This window comes from Plectropomus leopardus, chromosome 5, assembly GCF_008729295.1.
Source record: "Plectropomus leopardus isolate mb chromosome 5, YSFRI_Pleo_2.0, whole genome shotgun sequence".
Lineage (NCBI taxonomy): Eukaryota > Metazoa > Chordata > Actinopteri > Perciformes > Serranidae > Plectropomus > Plectropomus leopardus.
The window spans coordinates 6,890,914-6,912,882 of record NC_056467.1 but is presented as its reverse complement, the minus strand read 5'-3'; the positions used below and the strand labels follow the sequence as shown (position 1 = coordinate 6,912,882).

General features: G+C 39.7%; 1 protein-coding gene across 2 annotated transcripts in view; it reads left to right on the top strand.

Annotated features, from left to right (window-relative positions):
• LOC121942933 (limbic system associated membrane protein) overlaps positions 1–21,969 on the top strand; it is a 491,834-nt gene that overhangs the window by 418,668 nt on the left and 51,197 nt on the right. For both annotated transcript variants that reach the window (XM_042486243.1, XM_042486242.1), the window contains 2 exons: positions 3,374–3,518; positions 5,594–5,681. In XM_042486243.1, coding sequence (XP_042342177.1) covers positions 3,374–3,518; positions 5,594–5,681 — 233 coding nt within the window. The remainder of the gene's footprint in view (positions 1–3,373; positions 3,519–5,593; positions 5,682–21,969) is intronic.

Genomic DNA, 21,969 nt, shown 5'->3' with positions numbered 1-21,969 from the left:
AAACTATTACATTTGGAGATGTGTTGTTTGTCAAACATGTTTGTTCCAAGTCTGTTGTTTCATCCTAAACTCTCTGAAATGTCTGTGGGCCAGACAGCTGTCTCACACAGTTCTTACAAAATCACGACTCAGCTTTAGTAACAGCATGCTGTTTGGTGTAATCTAAGTTTTTGAAAGAGACAACTGAAGGAAACTGGTGTCACGATTCTGTTCACGTCTCCTCATTCTGTCTTTCGCTTTCCTGCTTTTGTTTTTTCACCTCCTCCCGTTTACTTCACGGTGGGAGACGAGTGGTAATAAGGGAAGAGAGGAAGCAAGCTCAGTGAAAACAAACAAGATGCAGCCATTCAGTCAGCCAGGGCAGTTTATTGCTTCTCTGCAAACACTTAAAATCTGCTCAGCTTGTCACTGTGTGTCTATGTGTTTTACTAATTTAGAGCACTGACGCTTAGAAAACGGAGGAGCTGTTGAACGGTCAATCTTAGCAGTAAAACCTTTACACTCATTTTGGATATATCAACTGTAAACACTTATAATCATGAAGGATCTGACAGCATTATCACTATAAGTGTATTATATTGCTCTTATAATAAAGTAACTATCAGTTTTAAGGGGAAATTCTGAACACAAGAAAAGTGCATTTGCAGTTCTACACATTAGATTTCATATAATGAAACAGTAACCAAATGAACAGGTGTTGAACAAAGACGGGCATGTCACATCTCAGTTGCGGAAGTGCTGTTAACCTCTTTCTCCCACACTTTATGACACTGTCACATACTGTGCTGTAATTTTTGCATCTGCTTGATGCAACGCTACACTAGTTAAAGTATAGTATATCACAGTTCTGTGCAGTAAGGTATTTTTAGAGAAATTATGCTACCTGTATCTTCGGAAGCACAAAGATTTTGACTATTTGAAGTAAAATTTTGTAGGTTCAGCATGTAAATATGAATGAATTAAGTATCACAGGGGCCCATTGCTCACATGGATGTAATACTAAATGAGAGTAATGGGCAATGGCCCAGGGGCCCAGTAGCCGACACTTACAAATTGTTACTCAAAGTAACAAGAACCAACCATAAAGAGATTGAAACTGACCACAAAGACACACGAAAAGACCACAAAGAAATGCAAATGAACTGCTAAGAGACACAAAATAACTACAAAAATGGGCAAATCAATCACAAAGAGACACAAAACAACCACAAGGAGAGATTAAATTACTTCAAGGAAATTAATGAAATATCCACAAGGAGACACAAGCTGGCTACAAAGTGACACGAAATGACCCAAAAATGTATATAAAGAATAACAAAGGTGATTAAAAAGACACAAAGTTACACAAAGTTAGAGAGACAGTTTAACAATTAGGCCTTTCAGTGTTAATGCATTAGTCGCAATGTGATTAAAAAAATGGGCTCTGTGGGTACCCATGAGTCTCCTCTTTACGGAAACGCCAACTTTGAGCCCATGCATTTTTTGCTGTCATTTAATTCCCAATCGAGACAGTCTAATAAGAATTGCTTTGCCCTGTCCGTATGGACTTCAAAACTGTTTTGTAAAGCAAAACCGTTTCATTTAAAACATAAAATGTAAAAAAAAAAAAATCCAATTACTTGCAATTAACTATTGAAATTCTGTGATTAATCATGAATTTAAAAAAAGAATTGTTTGATAGACCTAATAACAACTACAAAGAGTCACAAAAAACCACAGAGAAACAAAACAACTACAAAGAACATAATTCAACCATGAGGAGACATAAAATGAGTACAATAAGACACCAAATGACTTTATAGAGATACAAAACAACCACAAAAGACACAAAATGACAAAAGATGACCAAAAAAGGCATGAAATTACTATAAAAAGACTCAAACTGAAAAGGCAGTATTATTTCAAAGAAACACAAACCCACAAAAATGCATAATGACTATAAAGAGATGCAAACCACCAAAAAGTCTGTGAGTCCTGCTCCCTTGTAGGAGAGGTGGAAGGGTCCTTTGCATTTCCGTTCCCAGGGGCCCATTGTCTCATAATCCGCCTATGATCATTCATGGATTTTAGAGGTTAAAGCTCAACACTCACAAAAATTATGTATATTATATGGATTTGAATTATGTGAGTATGGCTCCATTTTAGTGCTGGTAATGTGTCCTCTGAATTCACAGAATCCATGCTCTTACAGTTTTTCAGTCGTTCATAAAGCTCTCCGTGATTTAAGGAAAATGTGTCTTAATTAGTTGCTTTTTACTATATTGTTTATTAATTAGAGCTTTAAGGATGTTTGAAAGAAAACGGAAAGAAACTGTTCACTTCAGAGTGAGGAAAGTAAAGGGTAGATGTCAAAGCGAGTCACTAAATACAGTCAGTTATCTTGGTTCCACACAAAGGGAAGGAACATCAACAAGGATTCAAGCTGCGAGTACAAGCCTTCAACAAATCTGACATCCAGCTCCCACTGGGTAACAGGCTGGGGGTGACTGCACCACCACTTTTGTGCATCACCCAGGGTCACCTGCCAAAGACAGCCTCACTCCACTGCCTCGCTAATCTACTCTCTTGTAGCCCAACATACTCCAAAGCAGTTTGCACAGCCAAGGCTTGGGGAGTCGCCGCAATTTGCATGTGAGGCGCATCCACTGTCAGCTTGCATTACGGCTGATATCCATTCTCATTGATTCCGACGTCTTTTCACATTTACATTTATTCATTAGGCAGACGCTCGGCTCCCATCCCTCCCGTGCGAGATGTCTTAGCTCAAGCTTTAGCTCGAGCCTACTTGGCGTAATGTTCTGACAGCGTGCAACAAGGAGTAAACAAGAGGATGCCGGTGTCCTTTCTCATCCACAGGAATGGGCTCGCAGTTAAAGGAGACGTATTTATTAGAGAGAGGAAGGTAGAATCAAAGAAGGAGGAGATTCGAGGGTAAAGAGAGATTATGAGCAGGGGATGGGAATGAAAGAGAACCAGATGAACTTAAATTTTCTTTAAAAACCTTGTGATAAGTGGAGTGCTGCACATCTGATCAGATTAACTAACTAATACCCTTGCTGGTCAGCAGTATCAAACAAAACACTGCTCAACTGTGTTGCAATATACGCAGCTAGGCCACGTATTTCAAGAAATCGTTGTGCCGTTAAACCTTAAAACACCTTCAAGTTTCACGCCACCTGCACTGGGATCCCATAATTGCTGTTTTTTTGTTTGTTTCCTATCAGCAAAACTCCTTTCTTCCAGTAAGATTATATTTTATGAAATGAAAAATGTTCTTTTCACACCTTAGCATGCCACATCCCCTGATGAGTAACCCAGTCTTTTTTTTTCTATTTCCTCTTTCTCACCTCACTTGTTCTCGTTGTGCCTGCAGGTGTTATGTGGACGACAAAGTGTCCAAGGTGGCTTGGCTCAATCGATCCAACATCATCTTTGCTGGCCAGGACAAGTGGTCCCTGGACCCCAGAGTAGATCTGGTCACTAAAGGACAGCTGGAGTACAGCCTGCGCATACAAAAGGTAATGCTGACCTAGAAACTGGAATAATTTGTTAAATTCATTATGATCTCGCTGTGAATGACAGTCGCATCTGGAGATCAGAGAATACAGAATCTTTTGTTCGCTTGCTTCAAGGATTATATTCAGAAATCATGAACATGACCTTGATAAACTGCATCCTCTGACTTTTTCAGAGCCGGGGCTGTGTTGTTGAAATATTTATTCATTCATTTATCCATTTATTTATGCAGCAGGTTTAATCAGAGGGACTTTTTTTTGACTCTGTTAAGTTTTGAATTACTTTCTATGAACTTTCCGAACCATGAGCATGTGAGAAGACATGATGAGATGACAAGGGTGTTTTCACATAAAAAAACTCTGTACGCTAATATTTAATGTGAAGTTTGACATGTTGGGAAATACACTTGTATGAAGCTGGGGGGGCTGTGACTAGCTTATCTGCAAAGAATAAACAGAAAGTATGGCAACTGTATCAATCATTTCATACAGGTATTGGCAAGAATGTGACAAACAGAAATTTCCAAAAATGTTAAACAATTCCTTTAATTTACGGTAACAAAATTACCTCATGCTACAACCTGCTCTGTGCTCCTGGAATAAATCAGGCATTCTGACAAAGCCAGATCAGATGTAGTTATATGGTTTATAATAATAATAATTATTATTATTATAAAAATTCAGTTATTAGCAAAATAGTAATTTTTCATAGTAAATGTTTTCTTTAAAAAGTTGCAAAATTGCATGCTGGGAGGTTTGCTAATATGCTTATCAGCTTGATGAATTTAACATTCCTTCAACTCAAAATTTAGAGGCAAAATACTTTGTGAGAAAAACTCAAGTTCATGAGTTCTGAAATCTTCTGAAAACAAAAACAAAAAAAAACGAAAGTTGAATTGACTTGAAAATGATAAAACTCACGTAGTCTATATATTTAGGTTGATTTTATTAGAAAGTTAGCTCACCCGTGTGACGTTTTACATTGCGGTTAAAGTTACAAATATTTATTTGGGTAATTTGGAGAATTCCAGTACAATTTAATTAAAATGAAAATGACAAAGCACTTTGGGCCCCATGTTACACCCAGTGCAAAGCAACAAACAGGGCAGCGCTACTGTGATTGCTAGTGTGACACCGAAACAGCTGTCATTTTCATGCGAAGAGCTTTTGTTATGTAAGTAACAAATGTAGTCGTGCCCATCTGTGAGCCCATGGGCATGTAGGTCATAAAATGAGGTGTGTTCTGCCACTTTGTAGGTTTATTGCTATTTTGAGGCAGCAGAGAGCAGTTGTACCATTGACCAATAAATCTGAAGTTAGGAAAGCACATTATTTTCCTTCTATTCAAAGGGCACATTGTTCAGATTATTAGATGTGCCTACATGGGTCCACAACGTGCGTACGCTCTGCTTGTTACACACTCAGGGAAATGCAAATGGTGGGTGAATACTTCACTATTGATGAGGAAAATATTAATTAGATTTTATAAAATGTGAACAAAGAGCAGAGCTGCAGAGCTGCAGAGCATTAACAAAGGAGGAGCCATGTCACTTTATTGTTTATGTCAGCAGCTAAAAGTTAAATCCACTTTCCTCTTTTAAGTATTTCCCTCTATATATGCTACAGTGATATTACTGCTCTGATTGCATTACACTCAGCAAAAAAAAAAAAATAATGCTAGCTTCTCCAATTTTTCAGAATCAACTATGTAAACAGCAGCGTGCCAGGTGGAGGTTCAACTGACCTTTAAAGGGACTGGAGGGTGACAGTCTGATTGGTTCGAATTGTGTTGCATCAAAAATGATCAATTTTCTATGATCAGTTAGGGTTTAAATATAACCCCTTTGCCCCTCATTCCTTTCTTTTCCAAATAACATGCCTTTTAACCAGCAAACGTTGTTGGCCTAAATGCACTTGAGCTATGCATTTTATACCATGCACTATTGATAATCTAGGGCCTTATATCTGTAAAAAGGTAAAAAAGTAACAAGAATGAAGACATACTGCTGTGCCAGTAATATTGTGAAAAGATATATTCAAAACAATGAAATAACAATATTCTATTTTATTGTGTGTAGGTGGATGTGTATGACGAGGGGTCGTATACCTGCTCCATACAGACAAAGCAGCAGCCCAAGACCTCACAGGTCTACCTCATTGTACAAGGTAAGCAGCGTCTTTACATAAACATTAGCAGTGAAGGTAAACATAGCCTGCAACATGCCTCCTATGCATGCCAGCTGGAGAGATATAAACTTTGAAGTTGGGTCAATAAAACATATTATATGCTAAACAGAAGCTACCACACATCTTAAATTATATTTCAAATGTCTCAAGAGTCAAAGGCATCATTGTCCAACAGCACACAGGCAGCATACATCAGCGTCACCGCCGCTCTATTATTAAATGTTGAAATGTGTCCCTCTAAGGTGTCTGCAAGGAAAATATATGCATATGTATTGTCAGGAAAAAAATAAAAAGCTATATGTCACACGCGCCCGCCTACAGCAACCGAATTTCTTGTCCCAGTTCAAATAAATCTTTAGAGCACTTGAAAAGCCTTCAGCAGTAGTTTTCCATTTCAAAGAATGGGGAAGTTATTTCTCCTGAATGGAGACAGCGGAAAAGTTGAGAGTGTGAGAGAGAAGGTGCTGCAGGATTTGATTCAAGGCCTAGAGGATGGATTTTTTTTTTTCCAAAACTTTTTTTTTTTTTTGGCAAATGCTTTCCGAAAGTTATCTTTTGGGTTGTAAGGTTGTAGCTCCTGTTGAGAAGAAGGCTATGCTATAAAATCATCAAATACACCTGAGAGGGCTTACAAAAAAGTACACAGCCATGCTCAGTTTTTAGCTATTTTGGTTTTCCTGAATCGTGTTCCTTGTGAAATGTAATCTCTGACAGTCATCCAGGACAGCTAATTCCACAACTTTTCTTTGATGAAGCATTTTAAGAATTGAGTTCTTATCTCAGCACTAACTAGCTCAGCATAATTATGTGGATGACACACATTTAAATAAAGGTATTACCAAGCAGCTGTGGTGCACTGAACAAATCAATGATTTGATGTTCCAAAATTCCCTCAAGTTTATAGATGAAAGCAAAGATAAAAGAGAAATAATTGTTTTTGTGCCAAAGGAGAATGATTAAAACTCAGTGCTAAGCTTGAATCTGTAAAGAGAATTCTTCATCGAAATTCAAAACATTTGTTTTTTTACTGATGTTTTCTTAAATTAAATGAGTTTTATTCCTCTGTTTAGCATGTTTTCTTATTATCTTCTATTTTATTGTGGTCTTTTTATATTTAAAGCTATATATGTGTGTATAAATGCCTCACATTAGTTGAGTGCTAGGCTGAATGAAATTGTGGATATTTTCGTACCACACATGTGCCTGTAAGGTAATATTTACCTGGACCCAGCAGCTTCTTTGCTTTGCTTAGTTTGGCTTACTTGAGCACAACCACAACTTGATATTTTCACACTTAACTTTTTGTATGGACTAACCAAATGCCAAATTTTGTTAATTAGCAAGCATTAAATTTGCCAGTGGGCAGCTTTTGTTACCTTCGAACCAAACTAGGCTGGTTCCAGTCTTTATGCCAAGCTAAGTTATCTGGCTGCTTCATATTTATGAGTGAACTGTAGAGACAGAGCGCAACACACCACACTCTCAAAACCACGCCCACTCCCAGGGGGAAAACTATTGGCTCCGGTGCTACGGTATGTAACTGAGGGCACTAACAAAGTGCCTGTAGTTGGCAAAAAAGAAAAAAGAAAGATATCAGCAGGTCAAAGGATTGTTATGTCCACAAACTGAATATTGTCGGTGTCTTTGCTTATCAGTGAGAAATGATCCAACTAAATGGTCAGGAATGTCAAACTCTGTTACTTGCAACTATTTAATCGAATCACCAGGTAAAATTATCATTTAGGCTTACAAAGATTTAAACCAGGCACTAGCATAGCTTCGTCCTCTACAGTTTGCCTACCCACATTAGCAAAATGCTTGCTACATGTTAACATAGTAATAGCCTGATTGTCCAGATCCCAAAGTTTCCTATATCTTCCCTCTGATGCCTCAAATCTTTTTGCTTAGTTCACTTTTTCTGTTAGGCAGTTGGTGAAAATATAGTTTGGATTCTTTATCATGTTTGTAGTGAATCCTAACACAAATCAGCTAATGGGTACTTTTGTGTTGATTTCAAGTAGACATTAATGACAAAAAGTTATCGTAATGCAATCATGCAATCCAAAATCAATGGAGAGCCGTGAATTGCAAGACTTAAATGTGCTCTGTCTCTATACAGTTCCCCTAGAATGACAGCCATTGTTGTAGGCTAACTCGGGGGCTAACTTCGCCCTGGTTCCTTGATTATTTTGTCAAAAAGCTGATATGATTTCTCCATTAGATTTGGATTATGCTAGAAAATAAGCTCTTTGGTAAACAAACATTTATGATATACAAGTCCTATTTGAGACTTCTAACCAAAAACCCATTCTACAGACCCACTGACTTTGACACAAGGGAACTGGAGGTGCTGAAATGCTACTTCATATCTGGGTTTTAGGACTCATTAGTGGGGTTCTCTATGGCGTTTATGTGTAGGCTGTAACATATTAATACTGGAACTTTTTTGGCTCACAATACCTGTTAACCTGGCATATCTCATTTCCCTATCCCCACTCTTTTCCTGCCTTTACGTTCTCTAATGAAGAGAATAATTGTCAACAAGTAATCTTGGAAAAAGCAACTTCATAACCCATTTTCAGATCATCTCACTTCTGTGTGTTACTGCGACTGCAGGCTTTATGTTGTTTGTTTTTGTCAGTAGACTATGCTTTTTAGTTCTTTTAACCTCTGAAATGTTTTTGAATTGCTACTAAGCTCTTGGGACCATGAAAGAATAAGAGCAATAAAAGCATTGAGCTGTGCATCAAGGCCAAAAAAAAGAGAGAGTTCATTATCAATCAAAATGCTATCGCCAAGTCTCCGTAGTCATGTTTTCCAAAGTCACAGATAGTTGACAGAAATTTGCTCTTAACCTGTCAAAGCAGGCAGCCTGACAGACACCAGTGATACCTAAGTGCTCAGAAGTGGCTTCTCCTATAGTTTGTTTGTTTGCATGTGTGTGGGAGTGTATGTCTTTATATGCTTTGCTTTGGGCTATGAAGGCTTCAACTGTCACCTGTCCATTATCTCTGAGAAAAGACATTGAAGCAAGACATGGAGCACTGTGTATGTACAGTGACAAACCTAATGTTGCAGCTCAGCCATAGTTTATTGCTTCATCAATCACAGTTTGCTTTTGTTTTAACTGCCTTTTCCATTTTAAACCGACTGACTGTCTGATGTGAAACCCGACCCGAGATAAATACTGCAGGCTGTCAGTGGAGGAAATGCACCACAATGTAATTCCACCGCACAGAATAGCCTACTAGAGAACTTCCCATCCAGCTATGAACTGAAGATATCATCCATTAATAGCATTTTTAAAGGTCAATATATGAATTGATGCCCCTCTTCTTGGATCCACGGCAGCAAATTGCCTCTCCTTCCCAGAATCCATTGTGTCCGATTATTCAGCTCTTGATCATTGGAATGTCCTGCGACGACTTTCAGAGTTTCTGTCGGCGGCCTCGTTTATCATGGCTAATGCGACAGCTATAGCCAAACATTGATTCTGTTTCTTTCTTTCCTTGCTACGTTGTCCTCCACTCTGCCTCTCAAAGTCCCATTCAATTTTTGCTGCCATTGTTATGCTCATCTGTTGTATTTCTCCGCTGTGTGGGTGTAATCTTCTCCTTGAGGTTCAGTTCAGCATCTTTCATCTAAATTGCGGTGCAGTGCTGAAGGCGTAGGTTTCTGGCAATTACTGCGAATGTGTTACTGTGCGCAACTACTGTGAAGTTTTTATTTACTTTTAAACGGTGGTCAAACATTGAACATTGATGTGAGGAAAGTACTGGATGCAAAATGCTGATTAAATAACAAAAGTAGGAAGTAAAATCATGCTTCATCAACAATCCACCACTTATTTAACTTCTGCTTTGGTTTTATCCAATAAGGTTTCTATGTAGGTTTAAGCCTCTCACTTAGTGAAGATAAGAATTAGTCTTTGTGTGTGGCTCCACTATACCATCACGTGCAGCAACCCTAGACCAACCCCACAAAACTCAATCAACTCTGCAGGATAATAATTCACCCTGCCTTCATCTTTTAATGGGTATGAAAATGTTCCAAGCATCAAACATTGCCCCTGGTTACAGACCCAAGAGCGGGGTTCGCATAACCAAAGCTGACAATTTTCTGCTAGCAGGGACAGAGACGTAATTGGAAAACAAATGATCAGACAAAGTAAATTTGCAGTGGATGAAAAAAGTGGCAAACTCGCAGAGCTCAGATGAGTGGTACCAAGCAGCAGGGTCACTGCACATGACAAGAATCCCAATATAATGGCAAGCTTTCCACCCCAATCCAATTTGATTTTTATGAAACGCAGACATAGAAGTTTAGCCGATGGGCAAGCCCAGCCAAGTGTTTTGATGATTGAGAAGGTTTGACTTTGATGTTTGCCATGTCTTTTAGCTGGTTAAGAGATATTTGTGCATTTGGGGAAGTAAGAATGAGTCTGTACCTGCATAAATCTATGTCAATGAGTATTTCTTTTTTTTCTATGCTTTTTTACCTGTGGTTAGAATAAGTTAGGACCATTGTTTAATTGGTGGAAGCAGTTTGGAATCATTAGTTTTTCTTTTAATCAGTAAACCTATCCATTTCTCTTCCATAGTGTGTGGAGAGGTATTTGCGAATAATACATTTTACACGCTTTGAACTCAAACCAAATATCACCCCATTAAAATTATAACTCTGCTGCGTTGATGGGATTTTTTATAAAATTCAAACATTCCACCATTTGATCAAGTTGGAAAATATATATAATAAAAAAAATATACTCTGCTGTGGCTGACATCAATCCCAGTGAGGGGGAACAGTCTGTGCTTTCATGCTGATATCCACGGTGTTAAATCCTGTCTGTAGCCCATATAAACTGCTTGGCTGTCATTAATGATGTTCCACTCCATAAGTACAGATGGCAGGAGTATATTTCTCTGACTGTAAAAGAAAAATATCCAACATATTAAAAAAGTTTAATAGCTTATTCCTTTGTAACTACTGTCATACTGAATCAGCAAAAGCTTCCAGACTCCATTGGTGTAGGAATAATGTGACTTGGAAATATCCAGTCGTCTGCAGTAATTTTGGACATAATTTTATTGATTTGTGTGTCTGTTTTTTAAACATTATATCGGGCCAGTCGCTTTAGAAAACAAATTATTGTACAAGCATGGCTTAGCAATTGCTCAATGTTAACAGGTTAAAAAGCTAACATCATTACTATGAACAGCAGGCAGTGGAATAAAGTGAAATAGGAGCAAAAGAATACCACAGTGGCAAGCAGGAAACAACACATTATGAAAGAGTGATTAATCAGCACAAATCATGCAACAATAGAGAAGATGTATTGTGCTGATAGGAAACTAAGAAAGAACATCCTGTAAAACTGCTCACTTTTATTGAGCATATTGAGCATTGAGCATTTATTATAGTTTATATCCTAGCAATCAGTAGGCGTAATAGAGATGATTTGGGAAACCTGACATGAAATCAAATCTGTCATGACTATGATTGGTGGATAATACACTGTATTCTGGTGAAGACAGAGAAGCTTTGATAAAACATTATCCCGGGGAATCAAAATCTGCATGCAATTTATTTTTCTTGTTTCTGACGACAAAATCTGTCTTCCTTTTTCATGAATTACAGAGCCAGAATCGAAAAAGAGAAAAAACAAAGCAATTTGAGTTGCTGACATGCCAATATCTGTTGAGCCTTCATAAGCCATCATCAGATAGCATCTTCCCCAAAGTATGAGGCATAAGACATACATTATCATCAATATTACTGTATGGATGTTGATTTGTTGGTTTGTCAGCATGTTTTCAGTTGTTCAGTCCTCCACTTTGGTCCAGGCTGAAATATCTAAAAAAAAAAAAAAAAGATAGATTGCGATGAATGTATATGCTGAGCCTCAGATGTGTTTAGTGTTTAGTGCTAATTAGCAAATCTTAGAAAGCTGATTCACTGGAAAAATATAAAAACATTATACTTTATGAACATCAGCCAGTTAGCATTGTTGTTGTGAGCATGCTAGCATGCTGACGTTAGCACTTGGCTCAAAGCACCACTGTGTCTAATTATAGCCTCACAGAGCTGCTATTGTGACCGAAGACTCTATAATGTTGTTTAAATCTCACTTATACATTATTCTGAGCAATTAGGATTGGGAAGCTTTTTATCAAATTTAATGAGGAGGTGCAGTGAAATGTTAGTAATAGTCGGGAAGGCCTCGCTTCTAAAAACAAAAACATGACACATAAGCCCAAATGTAGCCCCAATCCACACTCCAATCATTCCTTTGTACAACCATACCCATGACAGTAGTGTATCAGCATATTCAGCAAATCTCAACGTGCTATGCAAATGTGTTTTACAAAATGCCGAGGCTGGGGAGTGATTCATTCATCTCATGAGGTCCTCTTATAATACTCATCCCACAGGAGTGGAACTTTAGTTCGTTTAGCCCCTTACTGTGACTGACGATCTGCCTGCAGACTGCTGACCCCAATCAGAAATATTGCAGCTTGTTGAACTCGGATTTCCACTAGTTTATTCAACATTCAGCATTCATTGGATTTGACTATTTCACCAGTTAGGAAAATATTAGTGGCTAGCCAGTGAGTGAATCAGCTCTCAGCAAGCAGGGTCTTGAATCACTGGCCCAATCACTAACGAGTAAATCGAAAGTCATTCTGTTGAATCGTGCGTCTCAGGCCGAAGAAGCCATAACAGTTGTATGGATTTTGACATGCGCTGTCCTGCTGCTAGTGATTACACATGTGCGTTTGTGTGTGTGTGCATGTCTGTGTGTGTGTGTGTGTGTTCTAAACCGTACTGTCAATTATACAAGAGTGTGTTGGTTGTTTGCCAGATGCTACAAGTTCCTTGAAGCCTGTCAATAGTATCGATCTCTTGTTGGTTTGCAATTGCAATAGGCTGCTTCCTTGGTTCTATAACTTTTTTTTTCTCTACTTCCTTTTCAGCCCAGTGATGCTTGATCAGCTGATTCAAATCAGCATCGATCTGACACTATTGAATTTAAGTCAACACTGTCATATGCACTGACCTTTATGAAATGATTTAAGTGGGCATGTTAATACAAAAATTGCAATTTTACTGATCTTGTCAAACCATTGCTTAGCATGCAGTGTAGCACAGATAAAACAACAAGGCGTATTCACTGGACTGTATACTCCTGCTCATTTTCAATATAACATCATAAGTTTTATTTCTGTTGGGTTTATGACCAGAACCAGTCTGGCTAGGCAATCTGGATTAGCTCTTAAATCTACAAGTTATCACCCAAACCTTCCTTGCGAGCAGCTTTCCCTCCAAGACAGATGGTATTATCCATTCATAAATGTCACAGAAACAGAGTGACTATAAAGTAGCAGACAAAGTGAATACAATAGTCCCGTAAACAGATGTTTCCCAGCTTCTGTGACCCCATTTCAATATGTTGTGTCCATTGAGAAGTGACACATGTTAATATACTGCCTGCACTTGCTCTGGAGCATGGAGAATTGACGAAACTAATGCAGCAACTGCTGCATGTGTCGTTTAGGCGACGGCATGAAATCTAACAAATGTAATTGTAGCCTGGTGCTATGTTAGAGTTGTATTTTATCCTAGACTCATCGAAAACCTTTTTTTTTTTTTTTCTCCTCAATTCTAACCATGTTCCCCTCCAGCATATTGAGTGTTTTAACCTTTATTTTGGATCTGAAAAGTGCTCTTATGCCTTATTTTTAACACTGTGAGCCCTAACCCCATCTTTTCTTTCTTTCATTTCTTCCATCCTTATATCACAATGCTGTGGTATTTAAGAAGCTAATCCATAGAACTCTCTAACGGCAGCTGTGTCACCCTAAAGAGCACCCTAACAGGAGGGGGCAGGTGTGCTTGCACCCACACATTTGTCTGTGTGTTGCTTTGCACGTATCTTCTACTCTGCAGTCTGGGCAAGCAGGACTGACCTTTTAACAATTATCATGGGACAATCAGAACCTTTCGGCAGTGCATGTGAAGTCATCTATCCACTGTGCTCCTCTCCACCTCTTCCCATCTCAATGACCTCTTCTTCTTTTCTTCTGCCCCTGCACACCCCCTCACACTTCTGCATCTTGGACCACCCCTTATCTTTGCTATTGCTGAGCTTTTGTCACTTTCTCTCACACAGACCATCCTATATACAGAAGGGGAGAGAGAAAGATTGAGAAAGAGATGAGGAGGGAAGTGCAGATTAGCTTTGGCTATCATTAATTCCTGATATCAGCAGTCTGTCTGGCTTTACAGCTACAGCACCGTGATCACACCCACATACACTGTGTTGCTTGTATAACCACCAGCCATGGAGTTCACACCACCCTCTTTTTTACTGGATGATCCCTCGTTACCTGTCTGAGAAAAGCCTGTTAACAGAGATCAATGAAGCTTCCATTTACCGAAGGAAAAAAGCAAATGCATCAACAAAATTTCTTCCTCACCATCCAGCAGCCATTTGCAGCCTCTCATTGTAGCCAGAGCTATTGCTCGTCAAGGGCTTTCCAGCAGCCAAGGAGCACATGGAGCATGGCACTTGAAGTCTTGAATACAATTTAGTTTCAGTGTCAAAGTGTTTACTGCATACAGTGTATGAAGTGTATGCCATACACCATCTTCAGTGCCACCTGTGCTGCAATTGTCAATAAAATAACAACAGTAATTTGCCTTCATTCAAAGGGTGTTTATCTGATGTATGGTCCAATATCAGAGGAGAGGAGGAGGAGAGAGATGAATTTCTTACAATTTTAATATGCTGAAATTTATTTTGCAGGCTGCTAAGATTTTAGGTAGTGTCATTTCTTGTAGTGTAGTTTGTTTTTTGGTTTCTTCAAGCGAAGAAAATGGCTGCAGAAAATGTCAGACAGCTGTGTGGCAAACACTCAGGGTTGCTTAAAAACATTGTTTTTAAATGATAACAAATTCTAAACAAAATTTGGTTAAAGTTTGTGGTTGTGCAGCCACATATCTGATTAATTTCTTGGTCAGACTTACAAAACTGTTTCCATAAAAACAGAGTGCAAAGTTTCGCAAATCCTTTTCAACCTATATAAAATGTAATACAGTACACAGAGAAGATATTTAATGGGTAAAATGATAAACTTTATCGTTTTTCCTTAATTTTCACTTATTCTGAATTTCTGCAGTGTATTCCAAAAAAGTTGGGATGGGAGCAACAAAAGACTGGGAAAGATGTGGAATGCCTTCACACACTCTTATTCGCACTCATGCATAAACATATACACTCACACATGTACACAAACACACATAGGTCCGTACACCCACTTTCCCCACCTTTTTTTCTATTTATTTTATATTTTCTGCTATTTCATGTAGGCATTCTAAGTCTTCTATGTTGATCCTATGTCTTCTTGTTCTTATTTCTTAATATTGTCAGATTCTTTATTTCCTTTTGTGATTTATTTTGAGGTGAGATTCTCTTAAAAAGCCTTTAGGGGTTTTCTGCATCTCACCTGCACAATCTACTTCTATTTTGTTGTTGTTTTGCTGTTTTGTTTTTACTGTGCAAATAAATAAATAAATAAATAAATGCTAAAATAAATACATAAATAAAACCAGAGCATTTGACATGTAAGCAGGTTACCGTATGGTGGATTTTTGCCCTTGTGTTACGCCACCGCTCTTTACACTAACTGGTTAAGTTTTTAAAGTGAAATACTTTCCCATCGTTGCTTGTGAACAGCTGTGTTTTGGAAGGCGTCCTTTTCGTACCCACCTGACAATCACCTGCTTACCTATGGAAACGTTAATATACTTCACTCTTTTGTTGCCCTTGCTGTGATTTGCGACTTGCAAATCACAGCATTCTGCTCTGTCCCAACTTTCTGGGAATCAGGATTGTATTTACACATCCAGCAGACAACAAGCAATATTAACATTCATTTGGAGTTGTGTGTTTACCCACCTGATGAATATGTCCAATATTCACTCTCCTTAAGTTCTGTATTTGGTCTCTACCTATTCCTGGGGGGGATGTCTGGCTCTTTAGCTGCTAATGTCCACTGACCAGTCACTTACTTGATCTCCTGTGTGTTGGGCAAGTAGGCTATATTGGGTTTTTAGAGCTATTTCACTGAAAGCAGCCACCTGCTGTGGCCTGAAACGACTCTAGGAGTGGTGAAACCGCACCAAAACAGTAAAGTTGCAAGCTGGGGAACTGCAGAGGCGGGTGATAATTCTCCTCATGGGAATTATCACCCTGCTCACATTACACATAGTCACTTGATCTATTGTTAATATAAAATCATTGATCGGTAGAGCTTTTAAAAGCATTTCTACACAGTTGATTCACCCATCTCTGAAAACACTCACAGTACCCATCTCTGAAAATACTTATTTTTAGTCAATAAACATTAAAGATATTAGGAGGAAATTGAAGTCCAAGGTTTGAGCAGTTGAGAAGCCCACAGTAAACCCTTCAGAACCACTGGCTTGTGTGAAGGCCAGCAGTAAGCCACAGCATGCCTTATTATGCCTGCTGTGAACATGACGACAGACCGGGGAAAAGACATATATCCATATACGCCAGCCCTCCCGGGACAAGATTACATGTAGTCGTCACATCGCCCATTATTCCATGTCGCTACCCAGTGGGATGAAGAAGAGCAAAGACAGGCAGAGAGAGAGTGAGAGACAGAGAAAGCAGCCACACACATTTTCCATTGCCTTTGAACCTTCATAATGAAACTCACTCCTTGAAGTTTTAATGAAAGCAACAATTTACCATTCCCTTTTTCTTCCTTGGCTGCCGAGCTTATGTTGCTTAGACTGAATCTCTAAAAAAAAAAATATATATATATACAGTCTCCTTTAATCTTCCTGATGCTGGCTGCAAGAGGTGCTCTCATGCATTTAAATGGGGCCATCCCATGGACACACATGACAGCAAGGGTATTGACAGGGGCTGCAGGTGAGCCATCTGGGGCCATATTTCACCGACTAACCAGGCGAGCCAGTGGCCATCGGTTCTGGACAGTGTCTCCTCGGTCTAGAGGAACACTATTTCTTTCCCTATTGCCTCCGCTCCCCGCACACACAGCCATTACTTGTATAGAAGTGCCAGTATCCTTTCCCTCCATCTTTTTCCATCCTCTATGTGACCTGGGCCTGTCAGATAGATGGACAGCCCTTTGGCACGGTGCTCCTTGTGCTTGTGAATGCCTCTGGAAGTAAGATTGAGTGGCACACTTAAACCTGACCTCACCTGCCTTCTCGGAGGGGAAAAGATGAGGTTGGTTGTGTGTAGAGGTTGTGTCAGTGTGTGTCACAACATGTAGTAATGAGTGTCTGCATAGGTTAATGTATGTGCTTGTCGCTGCCTTTAAAAATGTCACTCTTTTGTAATGCAACTTTTTAACATTTCACCCCACTGTGGTTTAATAGATTGCTGTCACCTTTTCTGCGATGTCTTTGCCTACAAAACTACAGGGTCACTTGCTGTGTGTGTGTTTTTTTTAGTGTGTGAACTTACTGCCACTCAGACCCGCTGGTGTTCAGGTCAATCCCCCTGCTAGGCCTTGATCCCACTTTTATCACCGTTAGCTGGATAAGAGCAGCAGTAAACATGTGGGGGTGCAACTCAGAGACATGACAACAATACTGAACAGAATGGGCTAAATGTTAACCTAAATTGCTCATTTTGAACCGGTGAGGCCTGTGGTCTGTGAATGACTTTCACCTATTAGAGCCATTTAGGCCCTTTAAGGGGAGAGAACAGCATGAGGAAGACTTGTCTTTGCTTTGTGTGCACTCGGTGTGTATCTGTGGCTCAAGTCTGCACTTCAGACACACTGAGGGATATCTGATTTCAGAGGCTTCTTGATGGATCACTTGTACCAAGCTCAGCACGGGCCCATGTGGATTCAAACCACTTCCGTACCTTTCCTCTAGTTCTCTCTACTGTCGGCAATCAGGAAAAAAAAAAAAAGTACAAACTTTCTTGTAGCAGGAGTATGAACCATGCATTCTTTTTTTAGCAACGCTAGTGGCATAGCTTCAGGGAAGGCGATGTCTGTTTCTTCGTCTTGTCAGTCGGTCTGCCACTTTGGTCCAGACTGAAATATTTCAAGTAGCAGGTAGATGGAAAATTTTGTGCAGACATGCATTTTTCTGACAGGATGAAGTCTGCTGACTTTGGTGAGCTTCTGACTTTTCCTTTAGTGCCACCATGAGGTTGACATTTGTAGTTTTGAGTAAAATGTCACCATGACTATTGTGTGGATCGCCATGCAATTTCATAAATATATGTCCACTTCATGATGGACAGTAATACGTTTGGTGATCTTGCACCATCATCAGGTCCCTGCAAAGAATCCCTGCAAAACTACTGACATTCCCATGACGCCTCAGCTGTACTTAATATTTATTGCTTAATAGCAAATAGTAGCATGCTGAAATGCTAAACTAAAGCCCCTTTTCCACTAAACAAAAATCCCACAAACACCCACTGACGTCTGGCTTTTATATTTAATGGGAAAGATTACAATCAGCATTTACTCCCTGGAACAATGACTCTGTAGTAGTCAAGTGTAATGATTGGCTCCGGTTCTGATCGGCTTCTATCAGAAGTGATAGAAACACAATCCCCACGTGGACACACTAACTTTGGCACCCTTTGCTGGCACGTGGGTTAGGGTTAGCCACATTATCCACTAAGCACGTGCTGCATCATCCCACCATGTGCATTTGTTGACATCACGGTAGTGCCATCCTGGATGTAGCAAATAGTTGTATAATTCCACTGCAAAGCGGTAACATGTTATGAGTTGGGATATTTCGACACTTAGGTGTCAATGTGGGCATGAGTTTCTATTGTTTACCAACCTGTTTTCCAGTCCATTGTAAAGTTGTGCGTGACACACCAGAAAATTTAAAAAAGAAAAAGAAGAAGAAAAAAATCTAAAAGGCATACTGGTCTACTCTAGTCTGGTCTACTAGCTATGGGAATGTAGTCTTTTGCCTTTTGTTAAGACACTGAAACCCATACATGCCCTAATTTTTGTGGATATCATATCAGATACGTAGTTAACCTGGTGAATACACAAAATATCAGCATGTAAAGCCTGAAGCACAGCATACACTGTGCCTATAGACAGCTTCACAGAGCGGCTAGCATTCGTATACTCTTAGCCATGTTTAGTGTTCAGTCTGAACTGAGAAAGATATGCAGGAGAGGATTTTAAATCCGTTGAATTATGTCAGGAGTGTTTCCAAGAGGCTCGTGGAATTCATTGGCTGCTGACATCTGTCATGTGCTTTGCATGGATTGTGTACTCATCCTCAGTGTTTCCTAGTGAGCGTACTTGGCTGCTCCTTCTCCCAGTGCCCACTGCCCCACCAGATGTCTGGCATGTTATTTAGTCAGACCATATGGTAGCCAGTGCTGATGCAGTGCTTTACATACCAAGCCGCCTGTGTGGCAGGAGAGCGCTAAACACTTCTCGTGATGGAGCATATGTCCTGTTGGATGTCTTTTTGATGGAGGGCTGCTTTCAGAATGCTGGGGTTGAAATAAGTTCTGAAGACTGAAAACTGATGCTGACTATTTTCAATATGGGATTAGTTGTCAAATGTCATCTTAGTATGTTCTTGTCTGTCTGTATTTTATGTTAAATAAGTAAAAATATGAAATCAGACTACGTCCTATACTTAAACGTTTACCTTGATATTGCTTTGTATAACCTTATTCCACACTTACTTTAAAGTTTTTGAAGCACACACATGCACTTTAATCATAACGGAGGCCCTCGGAGAAACTAAAAATATACCTCACTAATGAGAAAAAAATTGCTTATCACTTATGGAGGGAAAATATTTATGACTCTTCATTACAATATGCTGCTCTCTAATGCATAGGCGTCTCACAGCTACAGTGGCTGTGTGTTGTCGAGCATGTTTCTCTTCCAGGCGCTTTGATGGCGTGGCTTTGGATTTAATGGGAAATATTTTTCCCTGGGAGGGTCTTTGACAGTTGGCACTGGTCGGCTGTTGCAGTGGCCACTGTGGTAAGAAACATATGGGCTTGTTATCTCTCCTCAGAGCTAAAAAACACTCCCAACACCAGCCACTTGCTCATTAGACTGCAGCTCAAGGCAAAGCACAGAAACAGAGACATAGAAAGACAGAGTGAGGAAAGGAGACAGGGAAGAGTGACAGTGATGAGGCAAGAGTGGAGGAGACAGAATGGCAGCAGACAAAGAGAGCGAAGGGAATAAATGCAAGATGGGATGATGGGAGGGAGACAGAGGCACATACATAGTGTTTGTGTGCATAACACATGCACAAAATGAATATCTGCATCCAAGTGTGCACGTTTGCATAAAAGACATAAAAGAGTTGATAAAAGAGGAAGTTGAAAGGCAGCAAGTGACACCCACAGAGATGCAGGAAAGACAGTGTGATGGTGTACATACCCATCCCATCAGCAAGTATAGCGGCAGCAGCAGCTGTGAGCCCAGTCACAGTGTGTGTGTGTGTGTGTGTGTGTGTGTGTGTGTGTGTGTGTGTGTGTGTGTGTGTGCGTGCGTGCGTGCGTGCGTGCGTGCGCGTGCGCGTGCGTGTGTGTGTGAAGCACAGTGGGGTGGTCTCCAGCTGAGTGTGTCAGGTGCTCTGCACTCTACCAGCTGTTCACAGCTCTTCACACAGCGAGGAACAACAAGCTGGTTGAGAGTCTACAGATCTGGAACCTAATCAACACTAACACAATGGCAGCCCTTCGTTTTCACTTTTCGGAGCCTGTGACACACTCTGGAAATTGTGCAAACTGTCTGCTAAAATAGATTATCCTAATCCACATTCTTCTTATTTCCAATACCATGTTTTGCAGTAGTTTTACACCTTTTATTAGTTTTTATTTATAATGTTGGGCTGCAACTTAGGACTTTTTCCAGGATCAGTTTATTTTATTATTATTTTTCTATTGATTGATTATTAATCTGTAAAACTGCATAAAAAAGCCATTTTCCAGAGCAAATTGGGATTTGTTTGTTTGTTTGTTTGTTTGTTTGTTTGTTTGTTTTTTTCATTTTTGGTTCAAAGATATCCAATAAGCAATCATAAAACAGAGAAAATCAACAAATCCTAACATGTGAGCATCTGAAAAAAGAGTAAGTGGGAATTTTTGGCACTACTAGTTTAATCAAGTAATAAGACATCGCTGAAATTTCTCACCCTAGCTTGTATGACTTACTTTATCTTCAAATTAAGAATTCAAATAATTAAACTTATTGTAATTTTCTAACTTGTTTTGAACTTGAGAATACAATTGCAACAATGGAGTGATCAGTGCTGAATAAACTACTTTTAAGAAGGGAAGGTATACTTTATCATTCACCCCCAGAAGAAAATTCAAGCATAATTCTTTTTTTTTTTTCACTGTTATATTTGCACACAACACACCCAAATACACACATGCAAAAACAGGGCCTATGCACATGCATTATATATAAAGGGATGTCAAAGCGAGGGGGCTGCTTAATAGAATGGAGCCCTGAGCAGCTGGGAGTTCAGTGCCTTGCTCCAGGGCACTTTAGCAGTGTCCAAGAGGCTAACTGGCACCTTTGCGGCAATCAGTCCACACTCTGTACTGGGCTCATGATGAGACTTGAGCTGCACATAAGCCAAGTCCCCATGGACTGGGCCACTGCCATTTCTTTTGCCTAGGTCTGTAACCTTTTACCTTGCTAGGGTAGAATTCGCCAACAAGCATTTCGCTCTTAGCTTTATGGAGGAAGAAAAATAAGCAGCTCGTGAAACTCTTTGTGACAGCCTCTGTTAGGATTGTGTTTGCTCTGTGTTGTCATTGTACTCATGGTATAGTGCTCACACAGGCACTAAACTGTTAAAGTGCTGACTGTGTTGTGTGGATCAGGAGTAAGGAGCACTGTAAGCTGGTTATTGCAGTATCACAGCAAAAGAAGCCGCAGGTATATCCATAAAATGGACTGTTGGATTCTCATCCCCCATCCATCCATTATCCTCCTCTTATCCAGGGCTGGGTCGTGGGGGCAGCAAGCTAAGCAAGGCATTCCAAATGTCCCTCTCCCCAGCACCATTTTCTAGTTTCTCCTAGGGGACCCTGAGGCGTTCCCAGGCCATATGAGATATATATTCCTTCCAGCGTGATCTGGGTCTACCCCCGGGCCTCTTAACAATTGGACGTGCCTGGAAAACCTCTAATAGGAGGCACTCGGAAGGCATCCTGATCAGATGCACA